This window comes from Squalius cephalus (genome assembly GCF_949319135.1).
Source record: "Squalius cephalus genome assembly, chromosome: 20".
Taxonomy (NCBI): domain Eukaryota; kingdom Metazoa; phylum Chordata; class Actinopteri; order Cypriniformes; family Leuciscidae; genus Squalius; species Squalius cephalus.
The window spans coordinates 31,119,254-31,138,897 of record NC_137141.1 but is presented as its reverse complement, the minus strand read 5'-3'; the positions used below and the strand labels follow the sequence as shown (position 1 = coordinate 31,138,897).

Here is a 19,644-nt window from a genome sequence, read left to right as displayed (position 1 = left end):
TGCTACACGAAAACATCTGAAACGTCGATGTATTTGACAAATTCTTGGCTCTGACTTGACGGCTCCGTTTTCAACACTGTAAGCGGCAAGTCTGGCCGGTCGGTTAAATCCAGCCAAAGTCGAACACTCTTACTGTTATTATTATTGGGCCACTCAAATAAACAGCAATGCTTTGTGAGCATCACAGAGACAGGCTGTGATTAGCATAGCATGCTACCATACTACTATCTGAAAATTGCCTTCTCTACCTTTAACCAAAAAAGAATAATTAAAAAAAAATTGACTTCATAACGATGGAACCAGAAGTGCTTAAATGCTAACTCATTTCTAGGTTTTGGCCTAAAAAAATACACCATCCCTGCAGCTTTCTGTATAACCAAAGATTTGTTACTTTTTTTTTTTTCATAACATTCGATTATTCAACTCACAATGTTTTTCATTTTGTTTACACTATATTAAATTGCAGAGGAAATGTTTATATTTTTTGGGATGAGAACTGGAAGGCACTTGCTAGTTGCTGTTAGGTAATGATAACACTTTAACTCACAACTCTTTAGCATTACATCATTTACTGTTTCACACACTAGTTTTTAAAATGAATAAACTGTGCTTCAGTGCATCAGTGAATAAAAGGCTTACTTATAGTTGTCTCTGCACATTTAGCTGGAATAGTGGAAAGTATTTCTGTCCAGTAATTGTTTAATACGTTTCTAGGTTTTCTTCCTGCTGCTTGTTGTCCGGCATAAGATCCTGTACTTGTGTTACTGTTTATTTTTAAAAGTAAAGGATTCACATTTAGGTGCCGACCAGTGAATTTTTTTTTTTTTTTTTTTTTTTGCAATAACGTCACACTCCGATATATTCTCTTGTCTCAACCTTGGTTCACTGTTCTATATTTCATGAATGCTCAAAAGATGGACCAGTCCTGTCCCAGAAATGAGTGAATCCCATGAATCACCACTTAAGTTAAATGTCTTGCACACGTTTGCAGGAAACTTCCGTGAATTTATGGGAACTCATGCTGGGACAAGTGGATTGTCAGGTAGTAAATTTCATTCCAAATCGCCCTTTTGTTCAAAGTTCTCTTTCTCTCCAGCATTGAAATTTTTGACTGTCTAATCTTGAACTTATGCATGCCTTTAATCCTGAGCATTTGCACGTACTTGGATCAATGTGATTGATGATTGTTTGTGCATACAGTAACTATCCTCTCCTCAATGTATTTTATCTGTTTCGTGTCACATTAAACTGTGTTTTATGTATGGATATTAAATCCTGGAGATCTATCTAGCTGCAGAATTTATTTTCAACACTAATCAAATACAACAGAACAATCCTTACACTGATGTCTACACAGGAGACTTCAATCATAGTGCCATTCCAATCAGAAGTGCTCAAAACAATTGCTTAAAATCTGATGTGTTAGAACAAGGTTGGGAATATATTCTGCAGGAAGGTATGTCTACAGTACCATTGTCAGTAACAGTAAATAATAATAATGGTTGTAATAATTGTAACAATGGATAAATAAAATATTTATCTGTGTGTGTGTGTGTGTGTGTGTGTGTGTGTGTGTGTGTGTGTGTGTGTGTGTGTGTGTGTGTGTGTGTGTGTGTGTGTGTGTGTGTGTGTGTGTGTGTGTGTGTGTGTGTGTGTGTGTGTGCGTGCGTGTGCGTGTGTGTGTGTGTGCGTGTGTGTGCGTGTGTGGTTCAGATATTCCCTACATTATGGGGACAAAATGTCCCCACAAAGATGGCAATATTCAATATCCTTGTCCTTGTGGGGACATTTTTTTGGTCCCAATGGGGAAAAACTTCATACTTAGTAATTGTTTTTGAAAATGTAAAAATGCAGATAGTTTTCTGTGATGGTAGGTTTACGGTAAGGGGATAGAATATACAGTTTGTACAGTATAAACTATAATCATTATGTCTATGGAAAGTCCCCAATTAACGTGTGTGTGTGTGTGTGTGTGTGTGTGTGTGTGTGTGTGTGTGTGTGTGTGTGTGTGTGTGTGTGTGTGTGTGTGTGCCCTTGTTTATATTACATTGTGGGGACCAAATGTCCCCATAAGAATAGTAAAACCTGAGATCACCTACATTGTGGGGACCAGCCAGCGGTCCCCACTTTTCAAAAGGCTTATAAATCTCACAGGATGAGTTGTTTTGAGAAAGTAAAAATGCAGAATGTTTCCTGTGATGGGTAGGTTTAGGGGCAGGGGCAGTGTGTGTGTGTGTGTGTGTGTGTGTGTGTGTGTGTGTGTGTGTGTGTGTGTGTGTGTGTGTGTGTGTGTGTGTGTGTGTGTGTGTGTGTGTGTGTGTGTGTGTGTGTGTGTGTGTGTGTGTGTGTGTGTGTGTGATGGGTAGGTTTAGGGGTAGGGGCAGTGTAAGGGGATAGAATGTACAGTTTGTACAGTATAAAAACCATTACGTCTATGGAGAGTCCCCACAAAGATAGTGAACCAGACGTGTGTGTGTGTGTGTGTGTGTGTGTGTGTGTGTGTGTGTGCCCTTGTTTATATTACATTGTGGGGAGTGGACCAAATGTCCCCAGCCAGCGGTCCCCACTTTTCAAAAGGCTTATAAATCACACAGGATGAGTTGTTTTGAGAAAGTAAAAATGCAGAATGTTTCCTGTGATGGGTAGGTTTAGGGGCAGGGGCAGTGTGTGTGTGTGTGTGTGTGTGTGTGTGTGTGTGTGTGTGTGTGTGTGTGTGTGTGTGTGTGTGTGTGTGTGTGTGTGTGTGTGTGTGTGTGTGTGTGTGTGTGTGTGTGTGTGTGTGTGTGTGTGTGTGTGATGGGTAGGTTTAGGGGTAGGGGCAGTGTAAGGGGATAGAATGTACAGTTTGTACAGTATAAAAACCATTACGTCTATGGAGAGTCCCCACAAAGATAGTGAACCAGACGTGTGTGTGTGTGTGTGTGTGTGTGTGTGTGTGTGTGTGTGCCCTTGTTTATATTACATTGTGGGGAGTGGACCAAATGTCCCCAGCCAGCGGTCCCCACTTTTCAAAAGGCTTATAAATCACACAGGATGAGTTGTTTTGAGAAAGTAAAAATGCAGAATGTTTCCTGTGATGGGTAGGTTTAGGGGCAGGGGCAGTGTAAGGGGATAGAATGTACAGTTTGTACGGTATAAAAACCATTACGTCTATGGAGAGTCCCCACAAAGATAGTGAACCAGACATGTGTTTGTGTGTGTGTGCGTGCGTGCGTGCGTGTGTGTGCGTGTGTGTGTGTGTGTGTGTGTGTGTGTGCCCGTGCGTGCGCATTCGTGTGCGTGTGTGTGTGTGTATTTCTTTTTCGTATCCATAATGAATGAACGCACCCAACACACGGAATAATTTAAGGGACTGACATTACATGAAACTTAATTTGTAGATAACATTTCAACATATATAGAAGTGAAAAATGTGGTTTCAGAGTGGTCTAGAGGATTTTTTTTTGGGGGGGGGGGGGGTCTTTTAACTTTTTTTTTTCTTGAGCTGATCACTGTTTCTCCCATTTGTGTAAGTTAGGATGTTACAGTTGTCACTTACATTTTGTATTCTTTTGTATCTGACTTTCCAAAGTGCATGCTGTGTTCCTACAAGTGCAGGTTAAACATATTTAACCTGTTCTCCCAAAGTGAGGTGGTTACTGTACTGCATTTCAAAAGTTGAGTAAACATTCTGCTCTCTCTTTAAAGGGTCAGTAACCGATAAGCCACCGGGACCTCCAAGCTCCGGCAGAAAAGGTGAGTTGAGATTTGCAGAAATGTGAGTGTGTGCACTTATGTATGAGAGATATTGAAAACTAACAAATCAGAAGGACGCCATACTGCAACGCCACTAAACTTTCTATTTTGTGTCTCCTTTTATTTATTTATGTACGATTAAATGTGTTTCAGCACATTTAAATAGATGTCAAATGTGCCTCATATGCTTATTTGGCCTGACTCTTTCTGTCAAGCTTTTACTTCAGACTTCAGTTTCTCGAAGGACCATAAAGGATGAAAACCTATTCCAGTTGTTCTGTTTAACAGCCAGTGTAAGACCTTAGCACACATCAAAGACTGGGCTCTGTTACAGCAGTGAAATCTCAAACAGCTAATATAGATGTTAAGAGCAGCAATGGCAGGCACCTACGTTTCTGGGGCCCTAACTCAGGAAAGCCAGACTGTCATTTACAGGCCCCGAGGGTGGCGTATAGGGGTTTGAGAGTGCGTTTAGGTTTGAACCACTGGGGTGGGAGATGGTTGTGCTGGGAATGTGTGGTAGGCTTTGGGAATGGAGTTTGCCTCTGTTTTTTCAGATCTTGTTTCACCTCTTCTGCACTGGGCTGCACTCAAGACAAAGTGCATGTGCACCAGATGTTTATGTCACCAGCAGGTGGAAGGTGGTTGTGTGCCACTGTACGTGAGTCTTTTGCACTCAGTCCTGTAGAGATCACTGTTGGGTTTCAGAAGTATAAATGCCATTCACACTCTTGATAGCATAATTGACATCTACACTTTTTAAGAAAGACCTACAATGAGCTCTGATGTTGTTAAAAGTAAAGAGTCTATTCATTGTTGTGTTTTAGGCTTTAAAGCTTCAAAATCACATGTAGTCAACTAGATAGTTAGCTAAAGGGTCGCCTCCGCTAGTCTGTAAAAGTCTAGTCATAGCCAATTGAAGGCAAACCTGCAAACTTAGGCTAAAAAAGCGTAACGCCTGCTAACGCTGCGGTACACAGGGAAGGATACAAGAGGCCTTTTTAATGGATGTCAATGGAGGAGAGGCTTCACTACGCTGAATAAACCGCTTTTGTGAGGAAATAGCTTATCAGTTACTGAATCGACAGCCCATGGGCTAATCTTCAACATGTTTGCTCTTAAACCTTCGTTTTGGATTGATTGGCCGTTACGCTTTCTCCAATGTTAGAGCTACAAACTCTCGAATCTCCCAATAATAAGACCATCTCTGGTCATGCCCATGGACTATTGGTAGGAAATTGGAAAACACTTCAGGAGTTTCGAAGTCGTCATCTGGTTGAATTCTACAAGATCCCGGGAGACGTGTGTGACACGTTCTTTACCGGTCCACCTGGAAACAAAGCCGTCATGATGCCAAACCCCCTCATGGACGAAGAAAGACGTCGTGTTTACAACTGTGACAATGAGAGCTTATCGGGATCAACTAAACACTGGATTTTTTTTAAACAATTTGGAGACTGATTGTTGCCATTGTTGCAGTGAATTTTCACAACGTTCTTCAATGAATGATTTATTGGTTGCATGTCGGTCTATTATTGTAGGAATATTGACTTGAAACTTTTTACCCCCTAAACATGACACTGAACCAAACGAACTGTGATCGGTTGCTCTACATGTCAGTCATACGGCCTCTGGGCGGTCCTTGGCCAACAGAAGCTGCTATGGAGTCCAGATCAAATGCTGCGACGCTGAAATTCATCTCGAAACTATGTTTCTTTTTTTTATTGGTCACATGTTGCTCTCAATGACACATTCTCTGATGTTTAAAGATCTTAAAGACAACAAAACGAATTGGCTTTTAACAGTTTATAGTTCATTTTATTACTACTGCCATTATCTTTCTAAATGACCCTTGTTTATATAAAAGACAGCGAATAATAAAATTCACTTTCAGAACATGTACTTATTTTGCAGAGGGGATCACTGATTTTAAATGCAAACATGGTGGACAGGGAAAATTACAATGTCACTTTGGCTGTAATTCAGTTCAGTGAACTACATGTATTCTTTGAACTGGTTTTCGCTGCCACCTTATTGTGGCTTTAGCACTGTGGCTTTGGCCCCTCCACTGCCAGGGCCTACAATGATGTGAGCCACAAGGAAATCAGCCAGAATGCAATAGAACATAAGTGGGTAAGTACTGTAGGATGTTTGACATTTCTCAATTATCATGACACTTTTGACTGAGTGTGTTAAATTATCTACAATTGCTTGTTTATACACAATTATATTACTATTTATCTAAACAGTATGCATATGAAAGCTAATTTACGCATTCTGAGATGTGTGTGTCTGTTCTTGAGTGGATGAATACTCTTATTTATCTGTGTTTTCTGACTTGTATTTTCTCTCTTTGTACCCTCTATCCCTCACCCACTTTGTTTTCTGTGCTAATGGCCGGGCCATGTGCAAATCCCAATCATTCAACAGTTGTGGAGAGTAGATTGTATTAACCTCAATAATGGTAGTCTCTTTCCGTTTCTTTCTCACCCTCAATCCAGATGATGGCTCCAAGCCCACACCAACCATGGAGACGCATGTTGTCCCAGAAGGTGAGGGTAAGTTTCGACCACATGCAAATACAAGCAACATGAGCATGAGTCTTGCATTTATGTATATGACTGATATCAATTTGTTTAAAACATCAATTTTGTTTGTTTTATCACCACAGAGATTACAGCTCCAACATTGTGGATTAAGCAGCTGGTGTACAAAGAGAACAAACAGAACAGTTCAAACAGTAGGAAGTCAGGTGAGAATCTATCCATCCATCATCTGTCTGATATATTCTGCTCTATCAATTTCAGTTGTCTCACAATGGTTAATAGCTGATTTGATTTCTTAAAGATATAAATGGAAAGAAACAAATCATGTTAGTCCATTTCCCTCTTAAAACAGTAATGACCAAAAACACACAATTTCAAGCAGAGCTTTGTGTTGACACACACAAGACTGATGGCCAGCCTACACAGCTAGAAATATTTCAAAGCATCGTCATTGCAGCGTCCAAGTTGGTACATTCAAGCGCCCTAGATTGTGCAACATTTCTGTTCCAGTTTTAGATTTAATATTCAGCATGTCCAGGGAGGAGAAACCCAACACCGCTAGAATTATGGCGCCCCACTTTCTCTGTTTGTCTCAGCTCTCCTCTGTGTAATTTGTTTAGCTTTCTGTGTCTCCTTTACAATTTCCTTCAAATGAGTCGAGCACCCTCTGGGCATGCTCAGTCAACTCCGTCAAGTTCTGTGAGGTTTTTGGGCAGTGCGGTTGAGAGGTAGGGATCTGAATTTTTGTGGCACAGGAGGAGAGCAGATTGAATGAGGGTGTGTGTGTGTGTGTGTGTGTGTACTTGTACAACTATCTTTGTGAGGACCAGTTTGAGTTTTAGACCATTGGAGTGAGGACAAAGAGAGTAAAGTGAGGACATTTTGGCCGGTCCTCACTTTCTGAGAGCCCTTTAAAGGCCTGTTTGAGGGTCAAGACTTGGTTTTAGGGATAAGGTTATAATGAGGTTAAGGGTAGGTTTAGGGTAAGGGTTCGGGTTAGGCACTTAGTTGTGATGGGTAAGGTTAGGGTAAGCGGCTAGAGATTGCATTGTGTCAATGAATGTCCTCATAAAGATAGGGGTGTGTGTGTGTGCGTGCGTGCGTGCGTGCATGCGTGCGTGCGTGCGTGCGTGTGTGTGTGTGTGTGTCGTATACGTCAAATTGTGTATGCAGTTCCAGTGGCGTTCCCTTGTTTATTGCCTGGGTGGCCTATAATTGGTAAACATTGAAAAATAATCAATTTATTTCACCAAAGAATAATTGACAAAATTTTGACAGAAGATATTCTGTGCTGAAGGAAACACTTACCTTGAGCAGACACGTTGTATATCTAATCTGACACGTCTTTGGAACGCTTCAGAGGCTCCTCCTGTGACCAATTAGCATCTGTTGCACATCAACGCTATTCAACCAGAGTAGCAGATCCACGGTCATCACAGGGGTGCTATTGGTGCAGAAGTGACGGAGTTGGCATCGGGCTCCACCGTTGCTGCTCTTGGGAGTGTGTGGGATCTGGAGTAAATTGAAACACTGAGATGTTGTTTTTGCTGCTAAAGTAAATCTCGAAGAAAGCCAAGTTTCCATCTCTCAGTGCATTGTGGGTGGTACGCATCAGTTCGATCTTTCACACATCAACTCGTGCAGTTATAACAGTGAACATGCTCATCTGAGGTGAGGTAAATTGTGTGTTTCTTTGGTAATTGTGGTTGTGGTCCCCATGAAACAGAACAAGCATAATTATCATTGTGTCCCCTAAGATTTGGGGGTAGTAGTAGCATTACAGGTTTGGACTAGCTACTGTATACAAAGCTCCCTATACTGGTTTGAGGGCAGGTATAGATATTCGGCAAAAAAAGGATATATAGAGTTACCGTGATACCGCAAGCTCTAGAATAGCCTTTTAACCATGGTGACTGTACCAACAATTTTGTCATTCTCAGGAAATGTTGCCCTTTGTGCCTTAAAACTTATAGGGTCGCATTTCCATAGACATTTTGGGACCACCACATGGCCTCAAACTACTACTTCTAATTCTTATGTATTGTTATTGTTATTTTGAACCCGACACAGTGTGAATTAAAATACTTATTAATATCATTTGAATGAACTGAGTAAATTCTGATAGTCAATCAGTTTCAGTGCTATATCAACTAAAAAAGGGAAAACATTTAGACATTTCTTTTTAATGTTTTTTTTATTTATTTTTTTATGTTCTGCACCAACCTTGTTGTATTTTGAAATGTTTCAGGCATTACTGTTATGGGTATTATATTATATTATATTTAGTGCTGGGCAACGATTAATCGCATCCAAGTTTGTGTTTGCATAATATATGTGTGTGTACTGTTTATAATTATTTTGTTTAAATAAATACACACATATGCATGTATATATTTAAGGAAAATGTGTTTATTTATATATAAAATATTTATATATAATACAAATTATGTATACATGTATATATACAGTTTATACATGCAATTTTTTTTAAATATATACTTGCATATGTGTATTTATATATACAAAATAATTATACACAGTACACACATAACTTTTGTGTAAACACAAAATTTTATTTTGGAAAAGATTAACCGTAAGTGATCGTTGCCCACCACTAATTATTATATTATATTATATTATATTATATTATATTATATTATATTATATTATATTATATTATATTATATTATATTATATTATATTATATTAATTAAGTTACCTGTGTTTTCTAATATGTGGCCCCCAAAAATACATGATACCAATCCTATGATTTTAGGAAACCAACCAAACAGAAAGAAGAGGAAAGACGGTTTATTCTATTATTACAGCTTGTTAAAATGTGGGCATGCAATTGGCTGATATTTTAATGAATAACAAACATTTAAATATAAAATGTAATTGATTTTCTTTTGCGTTCTACAGAGTTAAAACAATTAAACCACTGTATATGACAGAAGTTCTGTATCTTGTTAAATAAAGTCTGTAGTCATAAGTCATGGGAACACTAATGAGGAATAATCCCAATTTCTCAGAATGACGCAATATGGTAAGTCACTTTGGATAAGACATAACCAGGATGTGTCACATGCCCAGGAAGTATTAAGCGATCATTGGCTCATTCTCTGTGAAAAACAATACATCGTGTTTCTCGATATACATCCAGTCACCAAACCTACTACTGGCCACGTGAAGGAAATACAAATGAAGAGGTCAGAGTACTTATGAGGATGAGGACATGTTTGACATGATTGTCTATAAACCTTTCCATTTAGCATATTAAAGTTTGAGGAGAACATGTTGCCCACCCCTCCTCTTCTGGCCCATCATGCCCTCTTCTGTTACTTTATGAGCTCAGAATGCATAGATCCAAGACTGGAGTGATTACTTTCCCCACAGCTGAAAACAATTGCAGGGATGGCATATGAAGAAAGAGAGATAGAAAGAGAGAGCGAGATATATGCATCTAAAACAGAAAGGGAGAGAGAGAACACTTTGTTTAAAGGAGGCTGATAAGTCTGAGTTTCAAGCTATTTTGTTTGGCCTGATCTTGGCACGATGAAACACATGAGGCTCTGATTTTCAGCCGTTATAGTGAGGAAATCAGCAGAGTTTACCTACAACATACCGCGCATAAACTAATCAATACCAGCCTGTAAACACTGAGAGAGAACAACAGCAAAGCATTCTGGGAGCAATGAGGTCTCACCTCGGCTGTATCTCACTTATGTCTGTTTGTTTAAACAGAACTCATGCAACTCACTTCTTGGAATAAAAAGGGACAGAGTGCATAAAAACGACTGTACTCTGAAAAGAGAGGAGGGTCGGATCAAGTTTTACGTGCAGATCTTAAAAAAATGAATGCATAACAAAAATGTGACGCAAATAGGATTAAATGGGATCTGAGACTGTTCATCCTTTTCTGTCCTGTTTTATTGTATTATGGCGAGAGAGAGAAAAAAAACAATTTCTTTTGGGAATCCCATCTGCTTGGCGCCAGTATACCCTCGCTACAATAAACAGTGCTAAATAATTTAGATATGAAGGAACCTTGGCGGGAAGCGCAGGAGTCATGGACTCTGCCGTGAACACTTGGATGTGGATTGTAAAGCCCATCTCTGGAAAAGAGGACGTATTAATGCTCTCCCCCGTTCCTTGTCTTCGCAGTCAGGTTCCACTTAAAACACCCCAAGCCTTGTTCCCGATCGTGCCAACGCTGTCAGAACTTACCAGAACTGTTTGTAATGAAGACAAAAGCAAAAACAGCAGGATTTGGTTACACTGAACGGGCTTGTAGCTCATGGTTTTCATTTAGAGGCTCAGACGAACACTCTGAGTGGGCAGTGCTGTTCTCAGTTTAATTCTCTCACACTCCAGATCTTGTCCTTCCTCTGTACCACCCCTCACCCTCCGGCCAGGAATTTTATACTTCGGTACAGATTCATTTGGGGACCATTTAGTGGTCCTCCTCTCCAAGTAAAACTAGATTAGTCATTGTTCAGTTCGCAATGCATAATTCCGTAATCTCGTCCCATTATTTCTACAAACAGAACGTGGGTAATGTAAAAAATTTTGCGCTATGAGTGGGGCAAAATGGAATTGCAAGAATAATGTTCCCAAGCATATTTCCCACACCACCATAGCGCCCCAAATGCATCTGCCATTGTTTGGCCCCATCCCGCTTCGAATTCATTTAAATGAATTTACACGACAACAGCGTTTTGGGGGCCTGATAACACATGCACATAACACATCATTTTTTAAATGGGTTTCAAAGTGCAAGTTTTTGAAAACTATATTATTATCATCTCCATGTGAACTACAAAACACAAATTTGTGAAAACAGTGACGTCATACGCATTCTTTACAAAGTGACATCATCAACTATTGGCCTCACAGAATAACTGGCCTGACAGTTGTCGTGTAAACATACCCTAAATTAATTCGGGGCATTTCTCGAGTTGCCCCGAATTCATTTAGGGTATGTTTACACGACAACGATGCACTAAAAATGGAAACGTTTTTTCCTTTGTGTTTTTCGCGTACAGGCGACAATGTAGTCAAAACGATCCCTGTTCACAAGGATCCGTGAAAATGACAAAAAACGCTGTGTTATTCTGTGAGGCCAGTAGTTGATGATGTCACTTTGTAAAGAATGCATATGACGTCACTGTTTTCACAAATTTGTGTTTTGTAGTTCACATGGAGACGATAACAATATAGTTTTCAAAAACTTGCACTTTGAAACCCGTTTTAAAAATAATGTGTTATGTTATGTGCATGTGCATGTGTTATCAGGCCCCCAAAACGCCATTGTTGTGTAAATTAACGTCCAAAATGCTTAAAAAGTTTTCCGTTTTTAGTTGAAAATGTTTTTCGGCCCCTTAATTAGTTCAGCCACAAGTTCATATCACTCAAATACATGCATACATTTAATTAATTTATACGGACTGTTGAAAGAAGAAAAAATAACTGACACAATGCTCCATCCATTTTATTTTTAACTTCCTGTTTATATGAAGATTGTTGTTTTCAACCCAGGCTTATTCAAGTACGTGCCTATGGCGACATATCTGCAAAATGATATTATGTTGTTTCTTGCACATTTCTTGAAATTTGTGAAATTCCAGTGAGTGGGGCTAAAAGTGCATTCAGATGAATGTAAATCTGGCAATGTTTTATTACATTGGCTGTTGAATGTTTCGCGGTATTTCTGAAATTAAATGTCCAGCGAGTAATGCTAAAATGTTAATGGTCTATCGCATTGGAAAATAACGTACCACCTACCCTAAACCTAACTGATAGTATTAACAAAAGCAAAATTGACATAAAAACACATTTGCTGAAGCAACCATGCGATTTTAGCTTGCAACCATGCTCTCCGCATCGCAAGTGCAGCCTTAAACCAGGTGTTTACTACATTAGAAAAGCTATATAAAGCTGGTTAATTGATGCATAACATCAAAATGTATTTGTTAATAGTTTTGAGATGATAACATAGCACTTGAATGCAAAAGGAATGGAAAAATGAAGGTAGAGGTACATATTTCTAATGAGCCTAGGTTGGTTATTTGACATGTTAAGAAAAATGAATGATAAACAAACTGTAGTCTGGGAACTTACAATGTAGTTTTATTAAAAGACAAAACATTTTTTAAACTTAAAAATATGTTAAATGGTCATAATCACTAATTTTAACCTCAGAAAAAGACAAAAAAAAATTTGTATTAAATACATTTAATAAAGGTATCGCTTGTGTGTGTGTATGTGTGCGTGTGCGTGTCCTTTGTGTTGAACCCATTTATTTTGGGATTTAATGTCTGACTTGTGTGATTAATTAGTTACATTTTGAATCAGTTCACAACCCTAACATTTTAACATTACAAGAATGAAGAAACTGAAACGAGGAAGAAGAAAGGAAAGACTTGAGAGAGTTTTGTATAGCTTATGCATCCCAATCTAATGATTAACAGCTTGAGTGTCCCGGGCTGTCGTGCAGAGGAAAACAGCGGTTCTGATAACTGTTCTTGTGGCACGATATTCACTAAACATCTGATTAAAAATGACATCAATCAGGAGTGTTAAAAAGCTCTTCAGCACCCTGCTAGCTGGATTAGCCTCAACATCTGCTGCTATTATACTTGGCCCGATGCACTACAAGTGAGCAGCGTACTAAATGGATTTCAACATAAATAGAGTTTTATGAGACAAGGTGTTAAAACATTTAAAAGAACATCTCTCAAGTGTCCATTGTGTTAATAAATACATGAAAATTAATTCCTAATGGCTCAGAAAAGAAAAGGGGCAAAGATGCCCCTTGAAAGTGTTTAAGTCAATTCTGCCTCAATTAATTTTAACACAATTTTGGTGAAAGTTTTATTGTAGCAGATCTCAGTCAAATCTAATTTTTGATTACACAATTTCCATTATAAATGGACATTTACCGCACAGATCTTTCAGGACTTGAATTGGTTCAACTCACCGACACACTGAATTTATATATTGAATGAAAACATTTGCAACATTGTTAATTAATGACGTTAACCATGAATGTAAAGTCGCCTCTTAAAATCTGTTCAAATTAAAGGTGCAGTAAGCGATTTCTGAGAAACGCTGTTGAAAGTGGATCGGACCGAGCAGCAAAACACACTTGTAGCCAATCAGCAGTAAGGGGCGTGTCTTCTCATGATGGGGGAGGAGAGAGAGTGAGATTTGAAGAAAGACTGTAGAAAGAGAGATGGCTGAGAGACATTACAAAAGAGAAACGGTCAGAGGAATTTCACTGGGAAAAGAAGGGTTATGATCAGGCAAGTGCTTTAGGACCCGCGCTAATATTAGAAAAGCTTTCCAGCGCTGTTTGTTTGTTATCTTTCACAAAGCATTATTTTGCTTCACTTCAGTTATGATAAAGAGACATCCGATCTTATATTGTGTGTTTGTGCATTTTGGGGGCGGAGCAATGAAGGGAGGGGTGTGTTTGTTTGGGTTGATTGCAAATATCAACAGTGTTTCTCAGAAATCACTTACTGCACCTTTAAGGGAGCATATGGTAAAAAGATTGATACAGTGGATGCATGACTCAAACTTGTGTTGCAAATGTTATGCTACTTGTAGAAAATCTGGCCTAATCATTTACATTGGTAAAACTTTATTCCGATGGTCCCACTTTAGACATTCTACTAACTATAATTAACTTTGCAACTACATGTCAACTACCAGTCATTAGAGTATTAGTAGACTGTCTGCTTAATATCTGCTAACTCTTTATTTTGCTGCTCCTCAACAGACATTCAACTGACTATAAGTAACTTTGCAAGAACATGTCAACTTATTCTACTAACCCTATCCTAACAGTCTACTAATACTCTAATGAGAGTTAGTTGACATGTAGTTGCAAAGTTGTTACATCAGTTCTACTTCAGTTAGTAGAATGTCTGAAGTGGACTATCGAAATAAAGTGTAACCTTTACATTTTAAAGACATCTACAAATCATTTCTATTTCATATAAATGCGGTTATTCAAACTTTCTCTTTTAAACTTTCAAACTGACACTGTATCACAGATTCTGCACTACGTAAAGCAGCAAAAGAAAAGTTTTGAATGCATTTTTATATAAACGCAGCCTTCGTGAACATATGAATCTTATTTCAAAAATGATAAAAACGTACTGATCCCAATCGTTTTCCGTCTTTGTACGGGGTACAGGAAGAGGGAATAAAGTTATAGGGAGTTAGAGACCTAAAATGGAGGTCAAAAGGAGGCTGCCTAATTCTCTACAGTGTTCGCAAGCTAAACAAACGGAAGCACTTTTAACAACAAAGAGCTGGAAGTTCTTCCACTTTGAACAGTGGTTCTAAAAAGACTGCTAAGAAGACAAAGACATTCAAACAGAAAAGCTGGAATTGCATTAAGGATACCGCCTTTCTGAGAACTCTGACTGTTGCCATGCCTCATGCTTTCCATGTGGTGTCCCTGTTTGTACATTGTACTAGCTCAATATATATAGACTATTGTATTGCTTTATTGCCATTGTTGAAAAATATTAAACCATACCTGAAGTGCACTACCTGATATGAGAGATTTCTGTGTATTGAGTGTGTTTCTCATGGTTTTAGAGAAAGTTCCCTCTTGTGACCAGGAGAGGCAGACGGCCCAGGATGAGGCTCGGCAGAATCCGCGGGAAGCCATCTTCATCCCTGACTGCGGCCTGCAGGGACTCTACAAACCAGTCCAGTGCCACCAGTCCACTGGTTACTGCTGGTGTGTGCTGGTGGACACTGGGAGACCCATACCTGGAACTTCTGCAAGGTAAGACAGAAACAAACTGTCTTATGACAAATTGTGTAATAGAATGTGCCTAAGACATTAATATCAAGATATAAAATCAAGGCATAATTATCTGTTCTGTAACCCCATTATTTATACGACATGTCTCTGGATGAGCTTGCATGCTCTAAACATCTCAAAATGCTAAAAGAATGGCGATCATCCAATGAGACTGATTAGTTTAGTTGTGGAATGTTATGACAATCGATTTTCTCTCCAAACCACAATCTTTATTTTTCCATGAGCAAAGCTGTCAGTGCTGAATTTTGTTTAGAAAGCACTCAAATTGAAAGCGTGACACGTCCTGATGTGTTTCTACCCATTATGAGCTGTGATTTATTTTCCACTTTTGGAGATGTGTAAATTGCTCTCTTTTTTTTTTTTTTTTTTTTGCCCTGGAAACATTGAGAAGGTTTAGCCAACTGGTTCTTGCTGAACGAAATACGCAATTTGAATTCAGGCATGGAGCCCATGCTGCCTCTGAACCATGCTGAGATGGCGTGATCCTTTGGATAGATGTTCTGGATGTTTCCGTTAAATCCGAGATTTCTGCAGTGTCATGCATTCTTATGTCTGTCTTACTAAAAACCAGTCAACCAAATTGGATCAAACAATGAAATCAAATACTCAGGGTTTGTCATTTCTTCGTGTGTTTGGATAGCTGTGTTAACTGAGACAGGACTTGTATGGCTGCATTTTTTTTGTCCTATCTCTGAATCTACAGTGAAGGCCAAACTCTGCATTCTCTACGAACATGAAAATGCGTGATGTTTGTCCATGATAATTTGGTTGCCAAGTCCTTATTTTTGGGGTTGTCAAAGTTTTCCAAGATGTTGTAGGCATATAGCTAAGCGTTTCCTAGGAAGATTTGGGTGGCTGCCTACTGTCCCAAGTCAAAAGACTCCATAAAAGCCATGATATATTCACTGTGAAGTTCTTTTTCATTCTACACTTTGGGGTAAGTTCAAAATACCTTTGCAGCATTACTGAGAACTGTAATTCAGCTCTCCAGTCCAGTCAAGTCACGTCGTGTTTATTTATATAACACTTTATACAATTGATTGTTTTAAAGCAAGCCGCTTTACAGTAGTAAACATGAAAAATGTCAATGTCGCTTTCAATTAGAATTACAACTTCAAGTTCTACAATAAAGCAGCTCTCCAGTGTGTTCACGTTTTCACTCTCAGATGTCTGACTTCGGCAGACTGAACTGAAGAAATGTGGCTCCACATAAGGCTTGTGTGGCTTTGTACAGATACTGATAATAGAGGAGAAGATGGATAAACATTGTAAAAGTGCCTCATGTTTGTGTTCTCCATCAGGTATAAAAAACCAGAATGTGACAGTGCGGCTCGTTCTCGAGACTCAGAGATGGAAGATCCTTTTAGAGACAGAGATCTGACAGGTGAGCAGAACAGTTGACATGAGGTGCAAATTCTCCCAATTTGCATACGTATACACTGTTCTATGTTGTTTTGTAGTATAAATAATGCCAGGTTCAGACTACACAATATTTTTGTCAGATTGTGTGATTTTGACCCCTAAATTCTTGTCATGTTGTGGACAAGAAGCATGTCCGACTGCATGTTGCTTCCAAACCAATCATCGTTTGTCGTATTTAATTCAAGAGCATAAACAAACAATGGTTGTACTATCTTAATGCTAATTCCAGAACTCACGCCTCTGCTATCGTTCACCAGCATTTATCTTTTTTAGTTGTTGTCCACCGAGGAAACATCATAAAGGCTGGAATATTGTTGTTCTAGCTCCACAAAACTTTCCTCCATTGCTCTATTTCTCTCTTTCGTTTTGCCATGTTTTAAAGCTGTGTATGGAAGAGCTTCTGTGCTCCTATTGGTCAACGTCACAGATGTGATGGAAAAAATGTAACATGCTAGTCTTTCTGTCAGGACGTTGCGAAGCATTGCAGATGTCAGTTGTCATCCGCTTTGACACTATACGAGATAAAGCGATTGATTCTTGCATCCCAAAGCCCATTGTTGTTTACGAATCACCACAACACCCTAAGTCAAACGGATCATGACAAAAGTGGGCTGATATTGTGTAGTCTGAACCTGGTAGAAATGTCATACACTAGATGGTAGAGTACATAGTGTGAAGTATAAGTGCATAATGTATATTATGTCATTTGGGACACAACTATGGACTATGGACAAACAAACTGTTTTCTGTGAGTGTATGCACACAGGTGCCGCCGCTGTGTATTGTGCATTTTTTGCATTGAAGCGTTTAACTTTATGTGGCTTGAAAAAATCTATAAGCTTCATATAGAGAGCTATAATTATATTGATCACACATTCTCTGTACGTTTGCCCTGTTTTTCCAAATACAAAACTTTAAATTCATTGATGCCACTGTTCATTCTTGAAGTCTACTAGACTCTAGACGATACTGGCGAGTTGTCCATGCCACGGCATTACGTTTGCCGTCCGGTGTGCGACCGGCTTAACTGTCTTCATTAGTACATTACATGTCAGTCCTTCTGTTTATTAGTAGGCTACATAATTTCTAAAATAGTTAGATAGTTCCTGACTGGTTATACAGTGTACCAGTCATTTGTTAGCTTTATTAGCTATTAGCTTTGAGGTCATTAAAAGTCTATTTTCTCTTCTGGGACAATGGATCGAAATTATAAATTATTTATTGATTATTTCCCCAATCAGATGCTCTTTTGAATGAGAATATCCTTCCCCCTGCAACTAACTAGCAAGTAGCGGCTAATGGCTATAATCCAGCTAAAGCCTGTTGCTTATTTTGTTTTATGTGCAACAATGCCTGATATTGCAATGGAAGCTTGTTTCCGCCACAGAATAAAACAATTGAAAAGATAATTGCGACTTTTTTTCACAATTGTGTCTTTATATCTTGCAATTCTGAATTGCAAAACGCTATAAAGTCACAATTGCATGTTATGGAGTCAGAATTGAGAGATTTAAACCCACAATTCTGACTTTTTTCTCGAAATTCAGACTTTTTTTTCTTGCAATTGTGAGTTTATATCTTGCCATTCTGACTTCTTTTCTCAGAATTAGTAGATAAACTTGAACTTTTGAGTTATGACCAATTCTAAGACTTTATTACAAGCAATTTTGAGTTTATTTCAGGCAATTCTGACTTTATAACTCCCAATTACAAGTTTATATCTCACAGTTGTGAGATAAAAAGTCGCAATTACCTTTATTATTTTTGTATTCAGTGGCGGAAAGAAGCTTCTATATATTGCTAATATGTTTATTTAAATAATTTTATTGTATATTTTCATTTTCCTTGACTATGCCTACAATAAATAAGAGTATGGTTTTCTTTTTGTTCTGGCTAATAATGTTTGACAAATGGTTGCAAGAACATGCAGTACCACATGTTAGCATTTAAAGGTGGTTTTCCCTAAAAATATTAGGCTTTCGCTCGTTCCAGTTCTTTCCCTTTCATTTAGAATTTCATTGTAACTCCTTTATAATTCCCCATCTGGTAAGTTTACAGAGTAAAACATGGCTCCTGACTGGGTAACAGATGTGTGGAGTAGTTTATGACGGCGTGGACCACTGGGGAGGACAGCAGCGGGGGGCCGAGAGGTGCTTTCAGTGCCCAGGGGGACTTCAGTCAAATTATTTTTATGTACTCTACTTGAGTGCAACCTGGCACCAGAGCAAAGAGTTTTGGTTTCATCCTTTCAACACAGGAATGGGGAACTTTTGGATGGATGTACTATAGCTATTTCCACAGGCCAAATTCCACTACAAGGCCTACCTGTGGCATCATCATACTAGTGCAAACAAACAAACAAACAAACTCATGGCTGATCTAAAACAGGGCTTCCCACAAGCTGGCGTTGTGAAGTATACATCTGCCGAATATAGTATGGGAAGTTTGACAAGATGAGTCTGATTCCATATGTTCTAATTTAACACTTGGGCTGAGAAGCACTGAGCCGGCACGTCATCACACTTGTCCAAACCTTACAGATACTAATTGGAGTCACCTGGTACTGTAAGCCACAGGCCCCCACCTCCCAAACTGCCCTGAACCAGCTAAATTAGAGTGAGGATGGCACGAGAAAACCAAAATTGACCAAAGTGAAAATGCAAACTGAGATTATTTTATTACATTCTTCTGTTTTAAGTCACCCTTTAAGAGACACAATTAAGGCCGAAACATTGACTCAAGTAGTGCACGCCATTGCAGCCGAGCATCTGGGACAGTTAAAAAAAAAAGCGCTACCCAAGGTGTTCAGCAATGTGTCGTAAAAGTTAACTGGGCTGCGGTGGTCTGCGAAAGTGCCCTCATCACCTTTTCGATCTAGCTTATTTGCTACTTTACATTTCACACGTGCACTCAAGCATTTGCAAATGCTAACATCGTTTGTTTGGCATATTTTATCTTTGAATTGCTATAAGCCTGATTATCAGCGTTGACATTTATGTTAGAACAACCGTATTGCATGATGTTGTATATTTCAATGGGACAGCTTAATACTTTCCTCTCTAACTGTGGGCTAATTGAAAAGGATATTTTAATGTT

At 38.8% G+C, this 19,644-nt stretch overlaps 1 protein-coding gene across 12 annotated transcripts in view; it reads left to right on the top strand.

Moving 5' to 3' along the window:
• smoc1 (SPARC related modular calcium binding 1) overlaps nucleotides 1-19,644 on the top strand; it is a 55,943-nt gene that overhangs the window by 22,232 nt on the left and 14,067 nt on the right. For 3 of the 12 annotated variants that reach the window (XM_079853858.1, XM_079853862.1, XM_079853863.1), the window contains exons 6-11: nucleotides 992-1,042; nucleotides 3,688-3,735; nucleotides 6,204-6,293; nucleotides 6,407-6,487; nucleotides 14,895-15,087; nucleotides 16,428-16,510. In XM_079853858.1, the coding sequence (XP_079709984.1) occupies nucleotides 992-1,042; nucleotides 3,688-3,735; nucleotides 6,204-6,293; nucleotides 6,407-6,487; nucleotides 14,895-15,087; nucleotides 16,428-16,510 (546 nt within the window). The remainder of the gene's footprint in view (nucleotides 1-991; nucleotides 1,043-3,687; nucleotides 3,736-6,203; nucleotides 6,294-6,406; nucleotides 6,488-14,894; nucleotides 15,088-16,427; nucleotides 16,511-19,644) is intronic. The other 9 variants (XM_079853866.1, XM_079853867.1, XM_079853864.1 and 6 more) reach the window with 5 other exon arrangements.